The sequence below is a fragment of the Blennius ocellaris genome (assembly GCF_963422515.1).
Source record: "Blennius ocellaris genome assembly, chromosome: 16".
Lineage (NCBI taxonomy): Eukaryota > Metazoa > Chordata > Actinopteri > Blenniiformes > Blenniidae > Blennius > Blennius ocellaris.
Window position 1 is genome coordinate 16180798 of NC_137665.1, and position 20880 is coordinate 16201677.

General features: G+C 41.8%; 1 protein-coding gene across 1 annotated transcript in view; it reads left to right on the plus strand.

The window, feature by feature from the left end:
* Nucleotides 1–20880, plus strand: part of asic2 (acid-sensing (proton-gated) ion channel 2) — a gene marked incomplete at both ends in the record, with an annotated part of 432576 nt that overhangs the window by 388388 nt on the left and 23308 nt on the right. The window contains 2 exons of the mRNA XM_080510864.1: nucleotides 7698–7848; nucleotides 20412–20539. Of these exons, the coding sequence (XP_080366990.1) occupies nucleotides 7698–7848; nucleotides 20412–20539 (279 nt within the window). The remainder of the gene's footprint in view (nucleotides 1–7697; nucleotides 7849–20411; nucleotides 20540–20880) is intronic.

Below are 20880 nucleotides of genomic sequence, written 5' to 3' on the forward strand. Positions count from 1 at the left end.
AAACAATTATGAGTAGACACAGAGCAGCTGTAGCTTCACTCTTAAATGCAGGAATTTGAGCTGATGGTTTCGTTAAATGAAGATACATGCAGCATTAACAAATGTCAAGCAGTTCTTATGGACATTCAATTATCAAAAATATGCAGCTCACTGGTTTATGCCCTCTACATCCTGTGCAATTTTAACAATCTTATAAGTTCACAGGCAGCCACACTGCATGACGTGCTTCTTATAAACTTTGGGCCACGACATGACGTTTGCTGTGTACAGATTGCACCCTAGTTCGCAGCCTTCGAACCTGCGAAAAATAATTGGAACCCTCGTCCTCGTGGCATTCATGAATTTTGGGGGAAATCCCAAAAAGATTTCGTTTACGTCACACATATTTCTTTTGAAGCATTTTGACATTGTAGCTGCAAATCATCTATTTGGGTTTAGCATCAGTGTCGCACAGTATTCTTGGTGCGCGGATCGATTCAAATATCGATAATATTGATACCTGAAAATATATCGACATCAGATTGGTATTGACGATACTGTCCCTGTGTTTACTTGGTATCGGATCGATACCAAATCTTGGTAGCACACCACTAATCGCGATGTCATTTCATTCTTCATTTCTATTGGTTAGCTAGTTGAGGTAGGTCGCAGCAGCAGTCACGATAACCCCAAATTCCTGACACTTATCTCTGGTTGTCGTGACAACGGCCATCCTTGAACCTGTCTGACAGTGCGACATAGGCCCACTGATTTACAGCCAAGACATCACCACGATTCTCTCACGATTGTTATCTTTCATTTAGCACGGCCGGAAATCGCACAGTGTGTAGTGGGTTTTAACCAGCAGGAGATGAATGTGACAGACTCAGTAATGTGACAGTGATTGTCAATGTTGCCTTTTCACTGTTGCAAATTACTTTTAAAGTGAGTATTGATAAGCAGTTTATAGCTACAACACTGGAACGGGAGCTGTGTTTCCTTTGCTATTTTACGATTCCAGACAGGTTTGAGAGCTCATTACCTTCCCCCAGCTGACAGCTCTACCAGAGGTGGCAGCTCGAGGGGGGCATGAGGAAGGGAGGGCGGAGAAAGACAGGGTCAGCAGAGAGGATTTGTAAAATAACACAAGCTCCCTGTCAAGGTTTTGTTCGTGTCTTTGTCACGCGGTGGCTCGAGAGGGCCAGTCCTGTCTGCTGGAGGTCTAATGGGATGTTGACCCGACCCTGGTCCTGTCTGTCAAACAGCATCAGTCTTGACAAAAGGCGTGATCGAAGGGTGAGAGACATGCCCTTTCCCTGAACGCAGCTCCTCTATCTATAAAAAGCCATAGTCTGAGTGAGACATTGACACTTGATGGTTGGGGACTGATTATTTTAGAAGAAAATGTCTAGTCTGATCTTTGCTTTCCTCGGAAGTGTACTCAAAAGTGTAAAACTCATCAAAATGACTGCTGGGTAATTCAATTTAATGGAACAGTCCCTGACCAATTATCCAGCGTGGTTTCAATGAAATGCTTCAATTTCTAGATGATTCAAGCAGCTGTGTGGATAAAGTTCACCTGAGGTATCGTTAGAAAATGCTCTTAAAACTGCATCACATGACCGTTGAATGAAAGTCCTGGTGGTGACAGTTGAGCGTCTCTCAGAAATAAGTGGCTGATGTGAGATTGCATTCAGATTGGACCAAGGTCTTTTGTTTCTGGCCCGAGAAATCTGATTTAACCCCAAGCAGAGCAATCCCGCTGTATTTTTTACCTGCGAATTGAGGAGCGATGAATATTTATCCAATGTCCTCTCCACTGTGCACCAGCAAGTTTCAGCGTGTCATTTATTTTTCTTCAGATACCGATCTGTCAGGGGCGCCTCTGTTTTGTAGAGGTGAATGAACCTCTAATGTGGTACTTCATATTCTTCTGATCCACACCACCTCTGAGGCAGTGTGGCATTAGCTCCTCGATCAATCACGTCTGCAAACCATCCATGAGACCTTCAATGAAGGAGGAGGAGCATGAAATGAAAGAGCCGGTCTTACAATGCTGCTGCAGTGCAAACTGAAAAGATGTTAAAAAAAAAAAAAATTATAAAAGAAAAGCTTTTTGCACTTTTCCTTCAATATTTGGGGTTTTATTCAGGAATATAACGTGCTTGCTGTTTTTTATTCACTCAAACTTGTAAACGAGTGTTTGTGTCTAAGTATTTTTGAACAATCAACTGAGAACATGTTGTGCAGAAGACATGAACAATGATATCAGCTTATCCAACAGTGGCCTTGATGGACCAAGAACAGCTGATTTTTTTTTTCAGGCTTAAATTATGCCTTTCAATAACTTAAGTGGAGCTTTATTTCAATTCGCACTCACATTGCCCATAATTATCGCAAGCAAGCTTCTTTGGTCCTATCAACATAAAGAACAGCACAATTCAAACCCCCATTGGGCTAAAATCATATGGGGCACGACTTCGAAATGAAACGTTCTCCATTTTTCCGCACTGTTGGATAAATTTGGAATGGCTGCACAGTTGCAGAGTTAGCCATATCTGTTATAGTTGTTATGGCACCACATCCACTGAATTTGCATTTAATTACCCCCAGCAGACCTCGGCTGAAATGAAGCTGGGATCAAGTTATTTCATGCTCTGTGGTATTGTTCGGCTTGATGGCAACACCTTGAGAGGAAAATGTGTCAAGAGTTTCAAAGTTTTGACTTTACGTTGCTGCAAATTAGATGGGGTACTGGCTCCCACCCGCCAAAACATTAGGACCACTTAGAGGTGAAGTGATTAAGTCCTACTATGTCTTTATCATATTGTCTGTTTATTATGTATCAGGCCTTAGAATTGATGCTTTATTTACAGAAGAAATGTTTAGGTGTAGGACTATGAGAGAGTCGAACAATACTAGATAATCAGTGCAGATCATCTCTTTGACATCTGCAGTGGTTAGTATCCATGAAAATGATGCCAAAGAAGCAAAAGTTGTAAACAAGCAACAGGAACTTCTTGGTGCCAGATACCACAGAGCAGCTTCAGACATGAGTGGACTTGTATCAAGGGATCTGGGTTGCTGAGGTATACCACTTCATCTGCATTATGAGGAGAGCAGTGCTTAGGGTAGGTTTGCACTATGTTCCTGGCAGCCACGTTTCAGGGATGGACATCAGACAACACGGGGGGGGGGGGGGTGCAAATGTAACCAGTCGTGATTGCTGTGGGTGACGTGCCAGATTTTTAATCTATCAAAAACTTTGCCACAGTGGCCACAGTGCGGATGGGAAACTCAGTAGCCCGTAGCAAAATGAGATGAACATCACAACACCCAGTGATGATAGAACTTGGAAGTGACGTTTAGTGCGTGTTCTATCGCAGTTGTTTCACGGTTGCTTCGCCATTTTATCACACTGCGCCGCGCTTTGTCGCGGTTTTCACGGCAAAGCTTCGGTGTATCATCACATGCAATCGCATGCTAACCCTAACCCAGCGTGTGACGGTTTGTGAACCCGATGCATTACGTTCTACTCTGGTCTGCCACGGCGTGCACACTCTGGGAGAAGCCAGGCCCAGTAGGAGAGTTTCATTCGGGTCTGAGCAATCAAAGACAGAACAGCTTCTACAAACTATGCCACCAAATACGAGGTATGTTTGCACCCAGCAAAAGGATCCAATGATTATCTTCAATCCCTTTGTGGTATAAATGTAGTTTCAAACGTCCACATTTCATCCATAGAGAGCCTTGACAGAATGTGAAAAACTTGCCAGACCTTCCTCAGAATTCCCCAAAAATCCATGGTGCACTATGTTTTGGGCAAACGGGGCTGTCGGGAACATAGTGTAAATGTGTCCTTAGTCTACTCAGTCCTTTCAACCATGGACGTTTGGCATCAAAGTTGTATGTGCTGTGAAGGAGTTCACTTCAACTGGGGGTGGAGAAATTTCAGTCACGAAACTACATGAAACTCATTGATAGGGTTTATTTTCAACTCATTATGAGCAATTTGAGAGGATGTTGGAGGTGCACTGAGCATCAACTCAAAGGCAGTGGAGGTTTGTGGCAATGCAGAGCCTTCGCACATCATTTTTGTACAATTTGTACAATTTAAGCTTCACATTATATTATGGGGAAGGTCTAATGTTGGAACCGGTTGGTGTATATCATAATGATGGTGTCCGTATGTCTTTCCGGGTTATTGATGGTCCGATAGATCAAATGGGTTTTTCATAATCCGTCAGAATCTCGTCTGTATGATGACATGACTCTGCATTGCCACGGATATTGAGGGGGGGGGGATCTCGTTATCTTGATTCCACCCACGTTGTGTGAAAAGTAGTTAGCGAAGTGAAGCTGACAGCTAGCAAACGCTAAAACGATGTGAGATGCTCACGAGGCGACGCTGTGAAGTGCAGAGGGCGCCTTCGTTTTGCATGTGGCCGCACTACATATTCGGAGAGCATTGTTGGCATTGGCCCCAGCTCTGCACCCAGTGATCTTTGAAGACTCGTCCGATGATACCGCCGCTCTGCGAGCTCTGTTTGTTTTCCTTTGTAGACGGAGGAGAAGCGCATCTGCACCGTTTTTCTCATGAGTAGATCATAGCTAGAAGAAGCAGAGTTAGGGGACATTAGTGCAAACGCTTTCTGCATTAATTTACACCTCATTAAAATGCATGTCCTCTCATTTACATAAAATAACAGGAGCTGCACTCAGTTGGCCATGTATTAAGTGGATCTGGCTCTAACTAATACGCTCTAATAAAACATCTTCACAATAACTGTGACCTTCATGTAGGTAATAATGCCCCCCTTTTTTTTTTTACCTGTTAAGTGTTTGAGAGAGGGCTTGATTATTTTTGACTTCATAATGATTTCGCCGGCTCCCACCTTTGGGTGCTGTTGAATTGTTTTGGATTATAATGAGGGCTATCTGTGATGAAGAAAGTTACAGTGCAGGCTAGGGTGGATATCACAGCTCAAAAGCTCCTCGAGCTGAAGAATGTGAGCAGCTTTACAAAACGGGACTCTCCCCGTATGACTGATGTATTGCTTGTCTCTTTATCGCAAAGTAATTATTCATACACAACCACAGTTAACACAGTGAGACAGATATCACATGTACACCCCATCTGTTATTACTGGAAATCATTAGGTGTCATGACAGTTTCACACGGATTTGAATTTTGTTTCCATACGCTGGGGTCCACAGTGCATCGTTAGCATGGAATCATTAAACTGTTTCTGTCTGTCACTTTCTCATAATCAGTCATTGAAGTATGTGGTGGTTATGGTGATTACTATTCATGTGTGGGGATCCCACAACTGCAGCTACATTTATGTGTTTGGTCATGTTAATGACCACGCACACACACACACACACACACACACGCACACACACACCCACACAATAACGCGTTTTTCAAATAAGACGCATGCCGCAATTTGAACTGTATCTATTATTCATGCCTGCCTCCGAGCCATTTGGTGTCTCTTGGTGATGCCTTGGTACAGAGGGAAAAAAATAAACTGTTGTCAGCATACAGTTCCTCTGTTTGGAGCGTGACGTTGTGTAGTTTCACACATAGTTTCATCCACGAATGTAACAATGTTGGTATATTTATTGAAGCCCTGTTGATGTCCAGGCTCTCTGTTTTTAAGCAGTGGTGGCGAAACCAGGTTTTGGACTTGTTGCATGTTTCTTTGGGCTCGACACTTGGTGCTTAGAATAAGAGTTGAGGGGAAATTGTCTGTTAGAAAGGAGAGGAGATAATGTGAGGATGAAATAAAGTGCCCCTGTGGCAGCCTGCAGTTATTTCCAAACCTGTCCTTCACCGAGACACGCTTAATAATAACACCTGGAGCTGTCAGGGTCCGCTCTGTGTGTGTGTGTGTGTGTGTGTGTGTGTGTGTGTGTGTGTGTGTGTGTGTGTGTGTGTGTGTGTGTGTGTGTGTGTGTGTGTGTGTGTGTGCGTGCGTGCGTGCGTGCGTGCGTGCGTGCGTGCGTGCGTGCGTGCGTGCGTGCGTGCGTGTGTGTGTGAGATGAAGCCTCAAGCAAAAAAAAAAAATATTGATTTGATCGATAAAAAAAAATGCACAAAGTGACAGCTCCCCAAAAACGACACTGAAATAACCAAATGTCTCCCTGGTGGCTGAGTCCCCACCCACTGACAGACAAGATGTCAATCTGTCTTCATATTCTACACCAGAGACGAGCAACACTGATCATTGTAAGGGTGACTTCCATCATGAAGATTTATGAGGATTACAGCTACTTATCTCATGAGTTTTCTGTACATCACTGAGTGAAATTTATGAAGCAGGCATTTATTTAATATTCTTACTTTAAAATGAAGCTCTTTTTACATTAATTACAGTGTAATTTTATTATGATTGGTTACTGGTTACAGTAAAATTACTATTCTACTGTAGTCATGTGTGAAACCATCAATTTATTTGTTATAATTGATTTATTGTCGTGAAGAATGCCACAGAGAATGAGGGTTGGGGGCCAATGTGGCCCCTGGGCTGCCAGTTGCCTCTAAATTATGTCTGGTTTGGATGTTATGATATTTACAATGCTTCTCAGCCCAGCAGGGCTTTTCCTTTCACGAATATGTACATGCATATCTACACAAGTGTGTGTGTGTGTGTGTGCGTCAATATTGGAGCGTTTCAATCTTTTATGAAGTGAAACAGCTGAGAAAATGTTATCGGCCACTCTTATGACTGAGGCATCTACATATATTTTGATTTAACGGTTGTTCAATTGTCAAAAAGTTTGCAATGACTGAATTTCTGAGTTGACTTTTTGGCAGTTCTTGTTACAGATGTGTGACATGCTTGTGTTGAAATAGAATAAAAATCAACATTGAAATGCAGACACAATAAATTGATTTGTGTCTGATATTTACATAGAGACTATGATTTGATGACACAAACCAATGTTTATGAAAACATTTTGGTGGTAAAGCGCGACTGCTGGATTCACAGTATGACTGATTTTAAACAAATGAAAGAAACAGCACCTCTATTTTGAGTGTTCGCGTGAGTCGGACAGAATTCAATCAAAGTGACAAAAAAAAAATTTACAATTTAAATGTTGCTCTTTTCTCACTGCTGCCACCTGGAGCACACGAGAAGTATTACTTAAATCTGACTTACTGTACCTTTAAAGAAAGCAAATATACAAATAGTATGGAAATCAGTAGAGCTTACTGTTAAACTAAATGTGTTAAAATGTCAAGATTGTATCCCTCTGACTTTGTGATCACCATCATTTACAATCAGCAGTCATGAATGTGTCCCAATCATCCGTCTGTTCAGCTTCTCCACTGCGTCACCAAATTTTTCTCCTTCGAGTTCTTGACTTGCATTGTGTGAGAACCTGTGCAAACGGAGATCAACGGAAGAACATGTATACATCCTTCCAATTCAGAGCTTTACTTCCTTCCATCGTGAATGATATAATCAACATGCATGAAACAATGTCATCCCTGTGAGTAGAACAGGAACAGGAAAGACTGACTGCTCAGCGACAGGAACATGAAGCTCATAAATCCTGGTCACATAAGATCAAATTCAATTATGTCTCATTAACATATCGCAAACATTTGCCTTAATTTCTCATTTAAAGCCACTGACTTGCACTCAAATGTCCTCAGAAGAGGGTTGCTGATCCATCGCTCACCGTCGCCTCCGTCTCGTCCCCAGGTGTTCACCAGATACGGGAAGTGCTACATGTTCAACGCTGCAGAGGAGGGGAAGACGCTCCGCACCACCATGAAGGGCGGCACCGGAAACGGCCTGGAGATCATGCTGGACATCCAGCAAGACGAGTACCTGCCAGTGTGGGGCGACACAGGTGAGATAACCCCTGCGTCCCCATGCTACTCAAATCTCAACACTCCCTTTCAATCAGTTTCCTTTTACTCAAGCAGGCTCCCCCGGGGATCAAAAAAACAACAAACAAAAAAATTCCTCTCCTCTTATCTCATCCTGTGCTCCCTCGAGTAAAATGTGGTTTTGAGTAATGAGACGACCGTTGCCAGGTGACTGCCAGAAAGACAGGCGTCGCCCTGTTTACCTTTCAGAAATAGATCATTACTGGATGCTCTTTTCTTCTCTGCATTCCGATGCAGGAGGGCAAAAAAAAAAACAAGATAACAAAAAGTGATTGAAACTTTAACAATGTTTGTGCTCATGAAGTCAAAGATATTCCTTGTTTATGAAGCCATGAAGTTTCCTCCCTTCATTATTTGAGGAGCGCAGCAGTGATATTTGGCTACCTTGAGTGACTTTTCCCTCTGCCCTCCATGTGAGTGGATCGCAGCTGCTTCCTTTTGGGGGACGCATGCAAATGTGACACTTCAGATTTATCCACATATGAGTCAGACTGTCCTTTGGTGCAATTGAACTCGGCGCTGACAAACCTACTTTTGTCCTTCTTACAAGCTCTGCACTTATAATGAGCTTCACCGAAAAAAGTCCAAAGCTTCGAGGGTTTTATATTTATAGTCTGAAAACGAGAGTATCTGACTGAAATTGCACTTTGTAATAGAATCATACGCATTATACTAAATAAATCTGTCAATTTATTGCATGTTACAATAGTAGCCATGTTATTGTGATATATATATATAAAATCGGTGAAGTAACTAAGTTACTTTTTATAGGAGTAACTAGTAATCAGTAATCGGATTAGCTCTTTAAAGTAACACTGTTTTCTTAGTCAACAATGTTGACTAAGAAAACAGCAAAAAAACATGATGACTATCATACAGGTATTTGTCCTCTTTTTTTTCTCAGTCAACAGTTTTGTCAATTAATAATTGTAACTCTTTCAACATTAATCGTTTTATGTCTGAAATATGGAAAACTGAACAAAGTGTTTGATTGCAAACTGATTTTGTCTTTATGGAAAAGTAGTTAAATCTTAATTTCCTCTGTCATACTTAAGTTGTCGCTATGGGTTAAGGGCTTTTTATTCTTTTTTTGGTTCACGTTATTTAAATTAGCAATAATTACCAGAGAAATTATTGAGTGTCTTCCTGATTAAAAGGCTTCAGGGAAATTTCCACATCTCAAGATTTGATATTAAATAAAATAGTAGAAAACTGAGTGCACAGTTTAATGACATGTAAGGTAAGGGTTGTTATCTCATCTTATTATTTCAGGATAAACTTGACAACGGTGACATAACCCTCTCCAAAACAAAACTTAATGCTTTAAAAAGAAGAAGAAAAAATCCAAAACCCTTTAAATTTTCTGTTTAATGTAGATCAGGTTAGTTAAGCTCACAATTTATTCGGTGTTCTTTTATATAGTATAATTTGTTTTCGCACTAAATAACTCAATGCTCCTCTGTCGTTATTGTCCATGTCAAGCACTTCTTCTCGAACCACATGTTTTGCTTTCCTGACTGGCTTTAGTAATACTTTACATGAGAAAGGATTTGTTATTGATTGCTTAGAAAGCTGTAAGTCGTGTAAAATGGGTCAGCTTTACATTATTCTGATATGAGTGTATGTACTAAAGCGACTGAGAAAGAGTGTGCTCAAGAGTGGGGGGGGGGGGGGGTTGCCGGCTGCCGGAGTGCTTCCTCTTTGAAGCTCATTGAATGTCCGGCGCACGTCTGAACCTGGAGGAAGGGTAGACGGGGGAGTTCCCAGCAGTGAGCCAAGCAGATGGACATTATTTACTTTGGAGCCAAACTTTCAAAAAATGTAAAAAAAATAAAAATACAAAAGTCCATGTTCTGTATGTCATCTTCACTGCTCTTCTACAGGCAGAAATCTAAACCCACGTTTGGACTCGGCTCGGCTTTCTCTCCATTACGGAGAGGCTGTACTCGAGTCGCCACCCTGGCAACACGGCGACACTCCGACTCCTGCCGGGTTTCCTTTTTTTTTTTTCTTCTTCTTTTTCAGTGCCCTTGTTTATCTCTGTGTGGTGTAATTAGCCTGGATTGGTTGAGTCAGTCCCAGCAGGAAGCGCATCACCGTCTCCTCGGCCCAGCCCCCCCATCAAAAAAATGTGTGCGGCACACATGGCCACACAGTGTGCAGAGGATCATTCGCCCATTTTTTTTTTTTTCCCATCCATCCAATCAACACATTTTCTTCCCTCCCGCGGTTCTTCTTAGAGTCCATCATCTCGTTGCCAGCAGTGGGTCTCTGGGGTTCTATTAGCACACTGCTCTGAACAGGAAGCTGCTGGCCGGCCGCGATACTCCCCGTCTCTCCATCATGATAGCCAAACATTAAAGTGAACACGGTTCACAGTTAAAAAAAAAAAAAAAAGAAAGAAAGAAAATGAACCAGGCAGATATGATTTTGAGTGGTGGGAGAAAACAGATGGCCGGTTGCCTGGATACCCAACTTTCCCCTCGCTGTGCTGCCGAAATGAACTGCTGGTCGGAAATAATAAACCGTAGTACTCTATTTCTGTCCATACCAAACTTCTGTCTGGCACACTTTTTTTTTTTTCCAAGAAGACCTTTAAAAAGTTCCTCACTGTGCTTCAGGAAATCAGTTGATTTGATTAGTGCTTGAACTCACGCCATCGCTCACTCACAAGTGTTATTTCTTTCACTCTTTAGCTGAATTGCTCAGATTGAAAAGAACTGGCAAGTGTAACCACAAGTTCAAAAGATGACTGCTGCTTTAGATCGATCTCAAACCAGCTCCAAGTCATACAAGAAAGTAAGACGGACATCATTGAATCTGTATGCAATACTTGTCTTTCATGTCAAAGTTGACTCGCTCTCATTAAACATCTATCAACAAGCAATCGAATTTAATTTAGAAACACCAAATGGATTATTCATAAAGCAACATATTGCCATCCATCATAACCTGTGGTCTTAGGTTTTAAAAAGACAGCATGTTTATGAGCGGAATACTGTCTTTTGGGATTTTGGAGTTTGGAATTGACTTATTGTCCTTGTCTTTTCTGGGTCAAGAATCAGCTGAAGCAGTTTTTGTATCTATGGCAGGTAAATATATACTGAACATATAATCATCTTTTTTTCTAATGTTGGAGTCACTGTTAGAAAATTCACCAAATTGTGAGTAGAAAAAGATTGATTAAAAAAGAAATACTGCGGCCAACATACTGCAAAAAATACCACCTCATAGAAATATTGCACAAAGATGAATTTTAACATTTGAACCTGAATAATTCTCCATGACCATGGGTGTATTACAGTGAAGCGTGACCATCGCAGCCATTAATGTGATTATATCAGCAATAGGCAGAAAGCAGAAGCACTTAAGTATCCAGAAAATCCCATTCACATCTATGTACGTATTTTATAAGCTATTGGGGAGCTCTTAGCTGATTGAATTTATTGCAGCTCTGGGCAGAATATACATCAAATCAGGTGTCCGACTGGAGTTTGGTTCTCACCTTTTGATTTCATACAGATTTAAAACTTCTCCTTTTGTTTTTAGTTCCAAGCTTTGATGTGAATCACGAAACTGCAGCTCAAGTGTAACCTGTCTATAAAAGTTATTGCATTTTCTGGATAGGATATGAAACGCAAAACCACATTTTTGCCAGACAAGATGTTTCTAACCTTTAATTCCCCGCCCCTGAAATTACCTTGAGGATTATTAACAGATCTCCCTTAAGATGTCTGACGCTCAAAACATTATATTAATGAATTATTTTAAAAAAACAACAACAAAAAACACCCATGAGCAGGATTTTTAAACGTGTCAATCCAATCTGCAGAAATCGCAGTTCACCTGAGTTTCTATTGCCACACCATCCTGATCATAGCAGCTCGTGTTTAAGCTGCAAAATGTCTGCAGGATGAAATGAAACTCTTCAAACGCATCACAGCCGGAGACAACGCCATGACATTGATGTCCCAGGGTTTTGTTTTTTTTTATCCACACGGGTTTGTTTTAGATCAACTCTGCACTCATGTGCCGAAACTTGAAAACTTGACACTTCAGAGTTCCCAAGCAACCAAATAAAGTGTGCTCACTCACTATTTTTTTTTTTTTTTTTGTGATTGACATGTTGATGCAGATTTTAAGAACGTAGTGTTCTTGAACTGAGTTTTATATGCATACATCAAGTTTTCTTTTTTTAAATGTCTCCCTCTTCCTCGCTTTGCATTGGATCCATGTTATTTGAATCTTTTTTCTTGGGCTGATTGTTGCCTGCTTTGTTTAGATGTATTGTTTTCTATCAGCTGCTTTACCCACATCCTTGATTTTTTTTTCCCCCTTCGCTAACGAAGCTGCCGCCCTCTGTTATATTTACAGCCACGGGATTTTGTAGGCAAAAACCAACGGCACCCATCACCAGCCCGAGCTGCTTTCTGTTTGCCGTCAACGTGTCATCCATCATCAAGGGTTTTCACTCCCGTCTTCAGTGGAAAACAGGGAAGTGAAGCCCGAAAAAGCATTGGAGTGCGACGTTAAAGATCTCGCTGCGTTTCTACCGCCTGTAAATCAAAGCCGCGGTGAAAGGCACTCGGAGAGGATATTTGCTCAAGAGCAGGTTAAACCGAGTGCAGAGTGGAAGTGGAAGGCCCTTGATTGTGTTTTTACTCTTTACTTCTCGTGTCGTTTGTTTGTTTGTGCTGTCTGCCCTGTGCAGTGTTCCTTTAACCAGGAGAATCAGTTCCAGGAGAAGAAGGTGTCGCGGCTTTTCCCTGGATGCCGCCTTCATTTGCGGCTGTTTACAAGGCCTTTGGTTTCATTGACAGTCCTGCTGCAAATTGTAATTTGCCTCTGAGCCAGCACAAACTAAACCCGACTGCACCCAACAGCACAATTAGAACGGCGGTGTTTTGTTCAGATATGCGAAAGACCTTAATTTTCTAAATGCGAAGTGACAAGTCCCGGCAGTGTAACGTGTGTTTTTAAATTAAACCACTGCACTTCTGTATCTTAGTTTATCTAAAAAACGATTTAAATCCAAACTCTAAACCACTACATTTAACAGACTGAATGTTGTGGCAAAGCAGAAAGATGAAGAAATTATTAAATAGGAGGGCATAAATACTGTGAAACTGCTCCTGAGGTACTCAAAAAGATATAGAAATTTGAATATTTTTTATATGGGATGCCTCAGCAACACTCTTTTAGTGATCAAGTGTGAGTAGGAGCACTTTTTATTGTGGTATGCATTGTGACAGCGGCGAGACATCAGTGACTCATAATGTAATTACAATTACCAGTTACTTTTTTTTCTTTCTATTGTGTCAAACTCGCTGGGACACAAGCCCCGGACTGTCTCGGTTTACTGACTCTGACGTCCAGCTTGTTGGTAATGTTTGAAGTCCAATGAGATCCCGCAATAGAAGATGTTTTATTTAAAAAACAAAACAAAACTGGACTTTCTCTTTTTCACTGTGTTGGTGAGCACAGTGACAAAGCATGAACTTAGTGTCCAAGTAGCGTAGCTAAGCATCCCTTGCCCTGATCATTGCTTGTGAAAAACAAAAACCATATTAAACAACGCATTTTCACTTGAAACGTTATTGTACGAATGGAGCGGAAATTTCTTCAGTCGCTGATAAGCAGACCCAGATGTAGTGGGACTGTAGGCAAGCCTAATCATCATTACAACTGGAAAAACATGTAGACTCCTGAAGACAAGCCGGTATTGCACAATAAAACTCCAAAACCACTCAAACATATACCTTTGGGTGAGATTTAAAAAGTCCGAAGCAAGTGTGCTAAAAAGCACATCAGAGTGGCTGTCAAGTCAAACTCCACCACTGGCATTATTATTTAATTGCTATGTTTATATAAGACACACACTCATAGTTTCTTTCAACTTTTTTTTCATCCATGAAAAGACAGTCGTCCTGCTGTCTCTCTCTGACTTACTGTACTGGTGTTAAACTTTTGTCTCCAGCAAAGAGGAGTCCTGTTATTCAATTAAACACTTCTTCACTGGAGTAGGAAGATCGTGTTGATCCTTTATGAACTGAGTCCTCCTGACAGCATCGTGAAAGACATCAGACTGTAGGAAACACTAGCCTGTCTGAGCTTCACCAACTTTAATGTGTTAGGATAATAAAATACACTAAAAAATATCGAATAAAGACAAAATAATTAACATTTTTGAACAAGTTCAGTCAATAAGCACATGATGTGATTGATGAGGCATCAACCAGCCATAATATTAAGACCAATAACAGTTCTTGCCATTAATGTGTGGAATATATCAGGCACATTTTGTCCCCAAAGTCGATGTGTTAGAAGCAGAAAAATGGGGAAGTGTAAAGATCTGAGCGACTTTGACAAGGATGAAATTGTGACGGTGAGAATATCTCCAAAAGTGCAGCTCTGGTGGGGCTTTCTCGGTTTCAGCATCCATCAAAAGTCATCCGAGGAAGGAAAAAGTGGTGAGTCAGTGACAGAGTCATTTGCGGCCAAGGCTCACTGATACATGTGGGGAGTGAAGGCTGGCCAGCTTGGTGCAATCTCCAGACGAGCTACTGCAGCAGAACGCTTTGCTGGTTGCATCAAAATACACAGCACATCTCCTCGTTGAGCAGGTACTTTTAAAATTACGGAAGATTGGTGTAATTTGCACACTTCCACTTTGAGTTGACCAAGAAGTGACCGAGTTTTCCTTTAAACTTTTGGACCCTCGTGATAAAAGCAGACTTATTCTGAAGTACGACTCGCAATTATAAGTGTGAGACGGAGAACGGAATGAGAAATGATGTGGTGCGAAATACAGAGGATGCTTTCACAAACAAGATGTGCGTCAGCATATATATGTTTCAGTCTGCCCCTTTTCAGTCCGTCAAGTCGTTCTCAGTCAAATGAGCTTGACGGCGGTGATGAAACACACAACCACAGCTCGGCGGGTCGGACCGGGGAATGATGTTCACCAGCCTTTTTGATCATCTTTTGATAGAGACAGCCGAACTGACTGGACCGCAAACAAGCACAGAGATCCCAGTTGGCTCTGATCTCTCTCTCTCACCCACACACATACATGCACTCGCATACTTTTGAGTCTCAATAACTGGAGTGTATTGTCTCACGTGTATTTCCACCTGGAAGAAATCAAGCTTTCAAACAGTGTCTTTCACAGTACTATAGAATCAATGTGTAGAAATGTTATTTAATCTTATCTTCGCATGCTAAATAGCGTTCAGCTTGCTCGCTGCGTCGCTTGTAGGTCATTTCACATGAACTGACTGTTGCCATGACGGAAAACTGGTCGTGAATCAAAGTTGAAACAATTAGTGGATTATTTTATGACGTGATTGAGTCATTTTCAAGGCAAACACTTGACTCTCCTTGCCTCTCAGTCGTGCGAATTTGCAGCATATGTGTGTTTCAATGGACATTGGGTTTCTGAAAATAGCTCTGGATCTTGGACTGATTGCCAGGCCACATAAATAATAGTCGTGATGTGCAGGTTTTTTCTTTTTTCACAGTCACCCAAAAAAGAACTAATAACAGTAATCTTTGTGGAGACATTAGACTCAGAACAACAGCAATAGATTTTACCATCAGACAATATAATTTTGACCTGGCCCAGCCGGAAGTCAAGCCCCAGCCAAGAGGGGCCATGACCTCCATCACTGACTGCTCCCCCTCTATAATTTGTCCTCTCTCCTTTATCCCGAGCTGAACACCATTCTTCCTCCAAATACACCATTTTCTGCCTCTTTTAACTCAAGTGCTCCGTAGAAACGATGATTTTCCCCAGACGTTTATTTATAGATAGATTTACAGTTCGATTGTAGTTTGACTGCTGTGTGTATTGATAAAAATGCAAAAACACCAATTGAGTGTGGCTCATTGTTGGCGGATCGGGAAAATTACTGCCGGGTTTGTGCTCGTTCTAATTTGTTGCGATATTACCCAGCGTTCCCTGCAAACACCCGGTGAAATCAAGCATGGGGATGTTTGCATTGCAGGAAAGAGCTTTGAATGCCAAATGTGATACACACATACACACGCACACCAGCTGGACAAATATGCATGGATTTGCAAGAGCTAATAAGCAGTTGACGAAGTGACCATATTAGTGCTGCTAATTAGTCGCTAGCTAAGTTGCGTTTAGTGAAGATGTGGCAGAAAATAGATTGAACTTCAAACATCTGCCTTCGTGAGCGCCGGCTATGTCAAAGATCCGTGACGGCTTTGTCTTTTGTATTCATCACCACGTTTCCCGAAAAAAACCCGAGCTAACAAATATGTGTTACGCAACTACACTGTGACATTTACACTTTGGTTCAAACTCCTACAAGTCCAACTTTGTTGCACAAACACAAACTGGCATAGGTATTTCTGTTTTCCTGTTTTGGCAAGGTGGCTGTACAAAGTTTTAAAGAGTTCATTTTAATAAAAGAATATGTCACCCTGTTTAACACTATGGATATTTTATGAGCTTTTCAGTGGCTAATTATGTGGAATCCATCAGTGGTCTGACTCCTAATGAGCTATTTGTCCAACATCTGTTATAAAGTTATATAGTTAAATATATTGTTTCCTTCGGAATGCCACATTAACACATTAAAGATATGTCTTTATTTGTGTTTTACAGCCTACAGAAATGATCTCTGACTTTGTTCTTTCCAGAAATATTGAGCTGAGAAATTAAACTAACCTCTTCATCCTCTTCAGAATCTCTGGATATGTAAATGCTGTTTATTTTCAGCCTTAAGTCGTCTCACTCGCTGAACAGCCCACTCCTGGGTATCCTCTGTACATCTTTCATATAAGTTTCATAATGATGATTGCCACTCAAGCTGCTTTCCATGTAGATGAGCCAGGAGTCAGATTTTAAAATGAGCACATTAACTTTCCTCTTCAAACACATGGATATGAAATCAATTGGACATAGTCGATTGCTGCTTGATGATACAGCAAGTCTCTTTGGATCAGACAGCAGAGGAAACACTTCTCGTATCTTTTAAAGGTGAACTCTGGGTTATTTACCTGAATTGTGATTTCTCGAGGCTGTGTGGATTTTCTGCAGGTCTTCCTGTTTGTTTATTTTTTCCTGCAGTACAAACCCATGCGTTTTAAGGTATTTGCTGTCTTGTAGCTCTCTCTGTACTCTGTGATGGACTGCTTCCTATTTGTTAGAATTGGCTTCAGATTGGATTAGAGTTTCTTCTTCACATACAATACAGCAGTGAAATGCAGTGATATTCCACCAGGGTTTATCAGTAGATAATGGTTATAATCGGTAAAACTATAAAATGGAAAAGAAAATATCAAATAATACCAAAATACAAATAGGCAAAATTGACATGTGCACAGTGCAAAGTCTAGTGAAAGTGAGGACATGCCTTCACACAGAGAATGTGCAACCTGTGTTATGTGCAATGTTGCAGTATGTATAGTTACGTGTTCATGGTCCTTGCTTATGAGATGCAGACTGGTGTCTGTGGGTAGGTCCGAAAAGTCCCTCCCAACTCCTTATCCAGAGACTCTCACTTAACCCCGTGGAAAGAACGACAAGTTTCTGAAAATGGACTATTAAAAGCGAATTTGGGTTTTAGATTATTTAAAGTTGTTCAAGGCAGATTATTGCTTTGGTAAATTGCATGATCTGCATCCTTTTTCTGCTATTGTGACTTTCCATAAATGCTCGGATGAGCGGGTCCCTTTAAATGTTGTCGCCGCAAGGAATTGTTGGGCAACATGAGCTCGCCTCCTATGCTAAAGGAGGCTCTGAAGGACGCACTGCGCTCCTTTTCTTTGTTTATTGAGAATCCGGACAGTCCTTATCATGGCTGAAAGTCAATACATAAATAGTTAGGAGGGACATTTTCGGACGCTTGAACATTGTGAGGCTGTTGAGTATCCTTCATCCTGCTCACCCTGGCCACACTCCCCCTAGTGTGGTTTTCCTGGAGGGTGGGGAGTCTTGTATCCATGGTGCTCTGCTGACTCTCTGTTCCCGTACCACTGGGTGACGCTTCCAGTCAGCACACTCTCCACAAGAGTAAAACAAATCCTCATGATGTTCAGAGGCACTCTGAACTGTCCTCTGATGTCCTCGAATGAAACTGGATAAAAGAAGAGTGGTTGTTACCTATCAATATTTATATCGTCATTCCAGAGACAAACTCACTTTGCTCTGTTTACGTCTGTTGCAAAGGTTTGCCCACAGACAAAAGATAGCTCAGATGTCCCTGAAGCTTCCCAAGCTAATCCTACTGTAAATAAAGAGGATGCAAATAGGGTGGGAAATTAATCTTACCTGACAGACACAAGATGTGTCCTTCTCCACAAAGTGACTCTCAGAATACCCCACTCTTAGTATATCTTAGTTCTTCGCATGAGTTCCATATTGAACCACGATTTCCTCTTGAACTGCTGTGCACGTACACAAGCCAAGAGTCCGATATAAAATGGGCACATTAGCTTTCCTCTTTGAGTACATGACTACAAAATCAATTGGCTATGCTCAAGCCCTGCCAAATGATAAAACCTGTCTCTTTGGATCAGACAGCATAGGAATAGAGTCAATAAGTGAGAAACCCTCCCATCTTATATATTTTAAAGCAAATGTTTATTTAACCTGCTTAGTTGCTCACTGTATCAATATGTAAGTTGCAATGTTGGCTTCTTTATTGCTGTTGCATGTTGCAGAGATTAGAACACAAAAGAGCAGAGTTGTAGCTTTTAAAGTGTACTTCCTCAGATTAATCATTTTAAAAGTTTATTTGGGGATTTAACACACAGTAATGAACCAGCTGGAGATGAGCAAATGGTAACTACTATTAGAAATCAACTTCCTGGTGGTTTTAGAAGGATCTCCAAGTCAATTGTGTATATTGCAGATGCGGTTTCACTAATTATCTCTCCACATTTGGATTACTTTCATTCAAAGGTGATGCCAAAAATTACATGATATATAGACTGCAGGCTATCTACATTTAATGAGACTCACAGCAAGTTTGTATTCTACAAGAGCTAATTTAAGAGCAGCATCAACATCAGCTGCTGACCACACTAATGTTGATGTGGCAGATCCCGGCATTGCGTGCAGTGTTTGAGTTTCTGCAGCCTCTCAGCCATGTGCGGTAGAGCACACACCCAGATGTCACTCTGGGATCGCATGCTGCGTGTCAACGATGCCGTCAAAATTAGAAGAGGCGGGAAGAGTGTTGACATCGTCAACCATATACGAGAGTGCCGTGGCATCACATCCTGAAAGAGATGCCAAACAAAGCGCAGAACATGATGAACTCTGACGCATGTACATAGAAAGTCAATAATCGTTCATCATAGGGCCATCATGGTCGAAGCAGCTCTGGCTCAGTTACTTGAGTGAGTATCTTTCCAAACCCAAGGTTGAAGGTTCAATCCCTGATCTGGCCATGTGTTAAGGCATCCTTGGGCATGACAATGAACCCCATATTGCTCCCATATGGTGTATAAGTGTATGAGTGTGTGTGATTGACCATGTCAAGTGGTAAAATGTGCCATATAAGTAAAAAAAAATTCCATCACGGTGATGCTCCTTTTTTTCTTTTTTTTTTTACATCTGATCGACTCAAAAACTCGACTAACACAGCGTGCATTCATTCTCAATATGCACACACAGACACGCACACACTGCCCAAAAGAAGCATGGTTGATGCCCTCATCAATTTCTTAATATGAATGTGTCCAGGCTGTCGCAGTATCACTCAATGCAGATGTTTGATTGATGAGTCCATCACAGCGAGTGATGCAGCCGTGTGTCTGTGAGAGCAGTGTGTCGATTTGTGAGTCCAGTCATGCTGAAAGGCTCCCGACATCTTGGTTTCAGAGCACCCCAAGGTGTCCGCTCGGTCAGCTGGTATTGGGGCAAAGCTTTGATTGAATGTCTGGCAGCACATGACTGAAGGAGAGGACGAGGATAGAGAACATTATCGATCTCTCCGGGGACTGCTCTCTCTTGGCCCATAAATGTTATGGCTCTTTCCATCCCTGCCTTCAGTATCTGTGTGTGTGTGTGTGTGTGTGTGTGTGTGTGTGTGTGTGTGTGTGTGTGTGTGTGTGTGTGTGTGTGTGTGTGTGTGTGTGTGTGTGTGTGTGTGTGTGTGTGTGTGTGTGTGTGTGTGTGTGTGTGTGTGTGCATAGGAGTGCTCTGAATGAAGGGATAAAGGTCTTTTCATCTATGGAGTCAGCAGCAATCCCTCTTCACTACTTATGTTTGATGTCACGGCGAATGGGATGGCCCATCTTGCAGAGTGTGTCATAATAAACGCAATCTTAAAAGCCCGTGGCTTTAAGTCGAAGGGCCCAGAATTCATTGCTGAAAGGTTACTTCAAAATTCTGTCTTTGGACTCTCCGTCTGCTGAGTGTAAACAGCTTCTTGTGCCCTCAAACTGTTTATTTGAACCAGCCAAGGAATTTAATCCCCCCCCCATTTGTTTATTGATGGAATAAATCAACTAACTGGGTCTTTTCCATCTCTTCCCCTTGCAGAGGACACGGCATTTGAAGCGGGAGTGCGTGTGCAGATCCACAGCCAGGCAGAGCCCCCATTCGTCCACGAGCTGGGCTTCGGAGTGGCCCCCGGCTTCCAGACTTTTGTAGCCACGCAGGAGCAGAGGGTAGGTGTCCCGGACTTCCACGGATACACAGTTAATAGCTTTTTTTTATAAAACTCATTTCTCTTCACCATGCTGTTTCTCACTTGTGATCCACACATTCAGCTTATCAGTAGGAGATAAGGAAAAAAAAAAAAAAAAACACCCTCGGTGATGAACAACCTCCCACGGCAGCCATGATGGGATTGTGTGCATGCATGTGTGCGGGTGGGTAGGCGTATAGCTGATTGTGCGTCCCAGTCCTCTCTGGATCCCCCATCCCTCATTTGGCCCCGGTGTTCTCTCGCTGGAGGTAGACAGACAAATGATGGACTCCCTTGCGTTGTCTTCCGTCACTGGCTGTG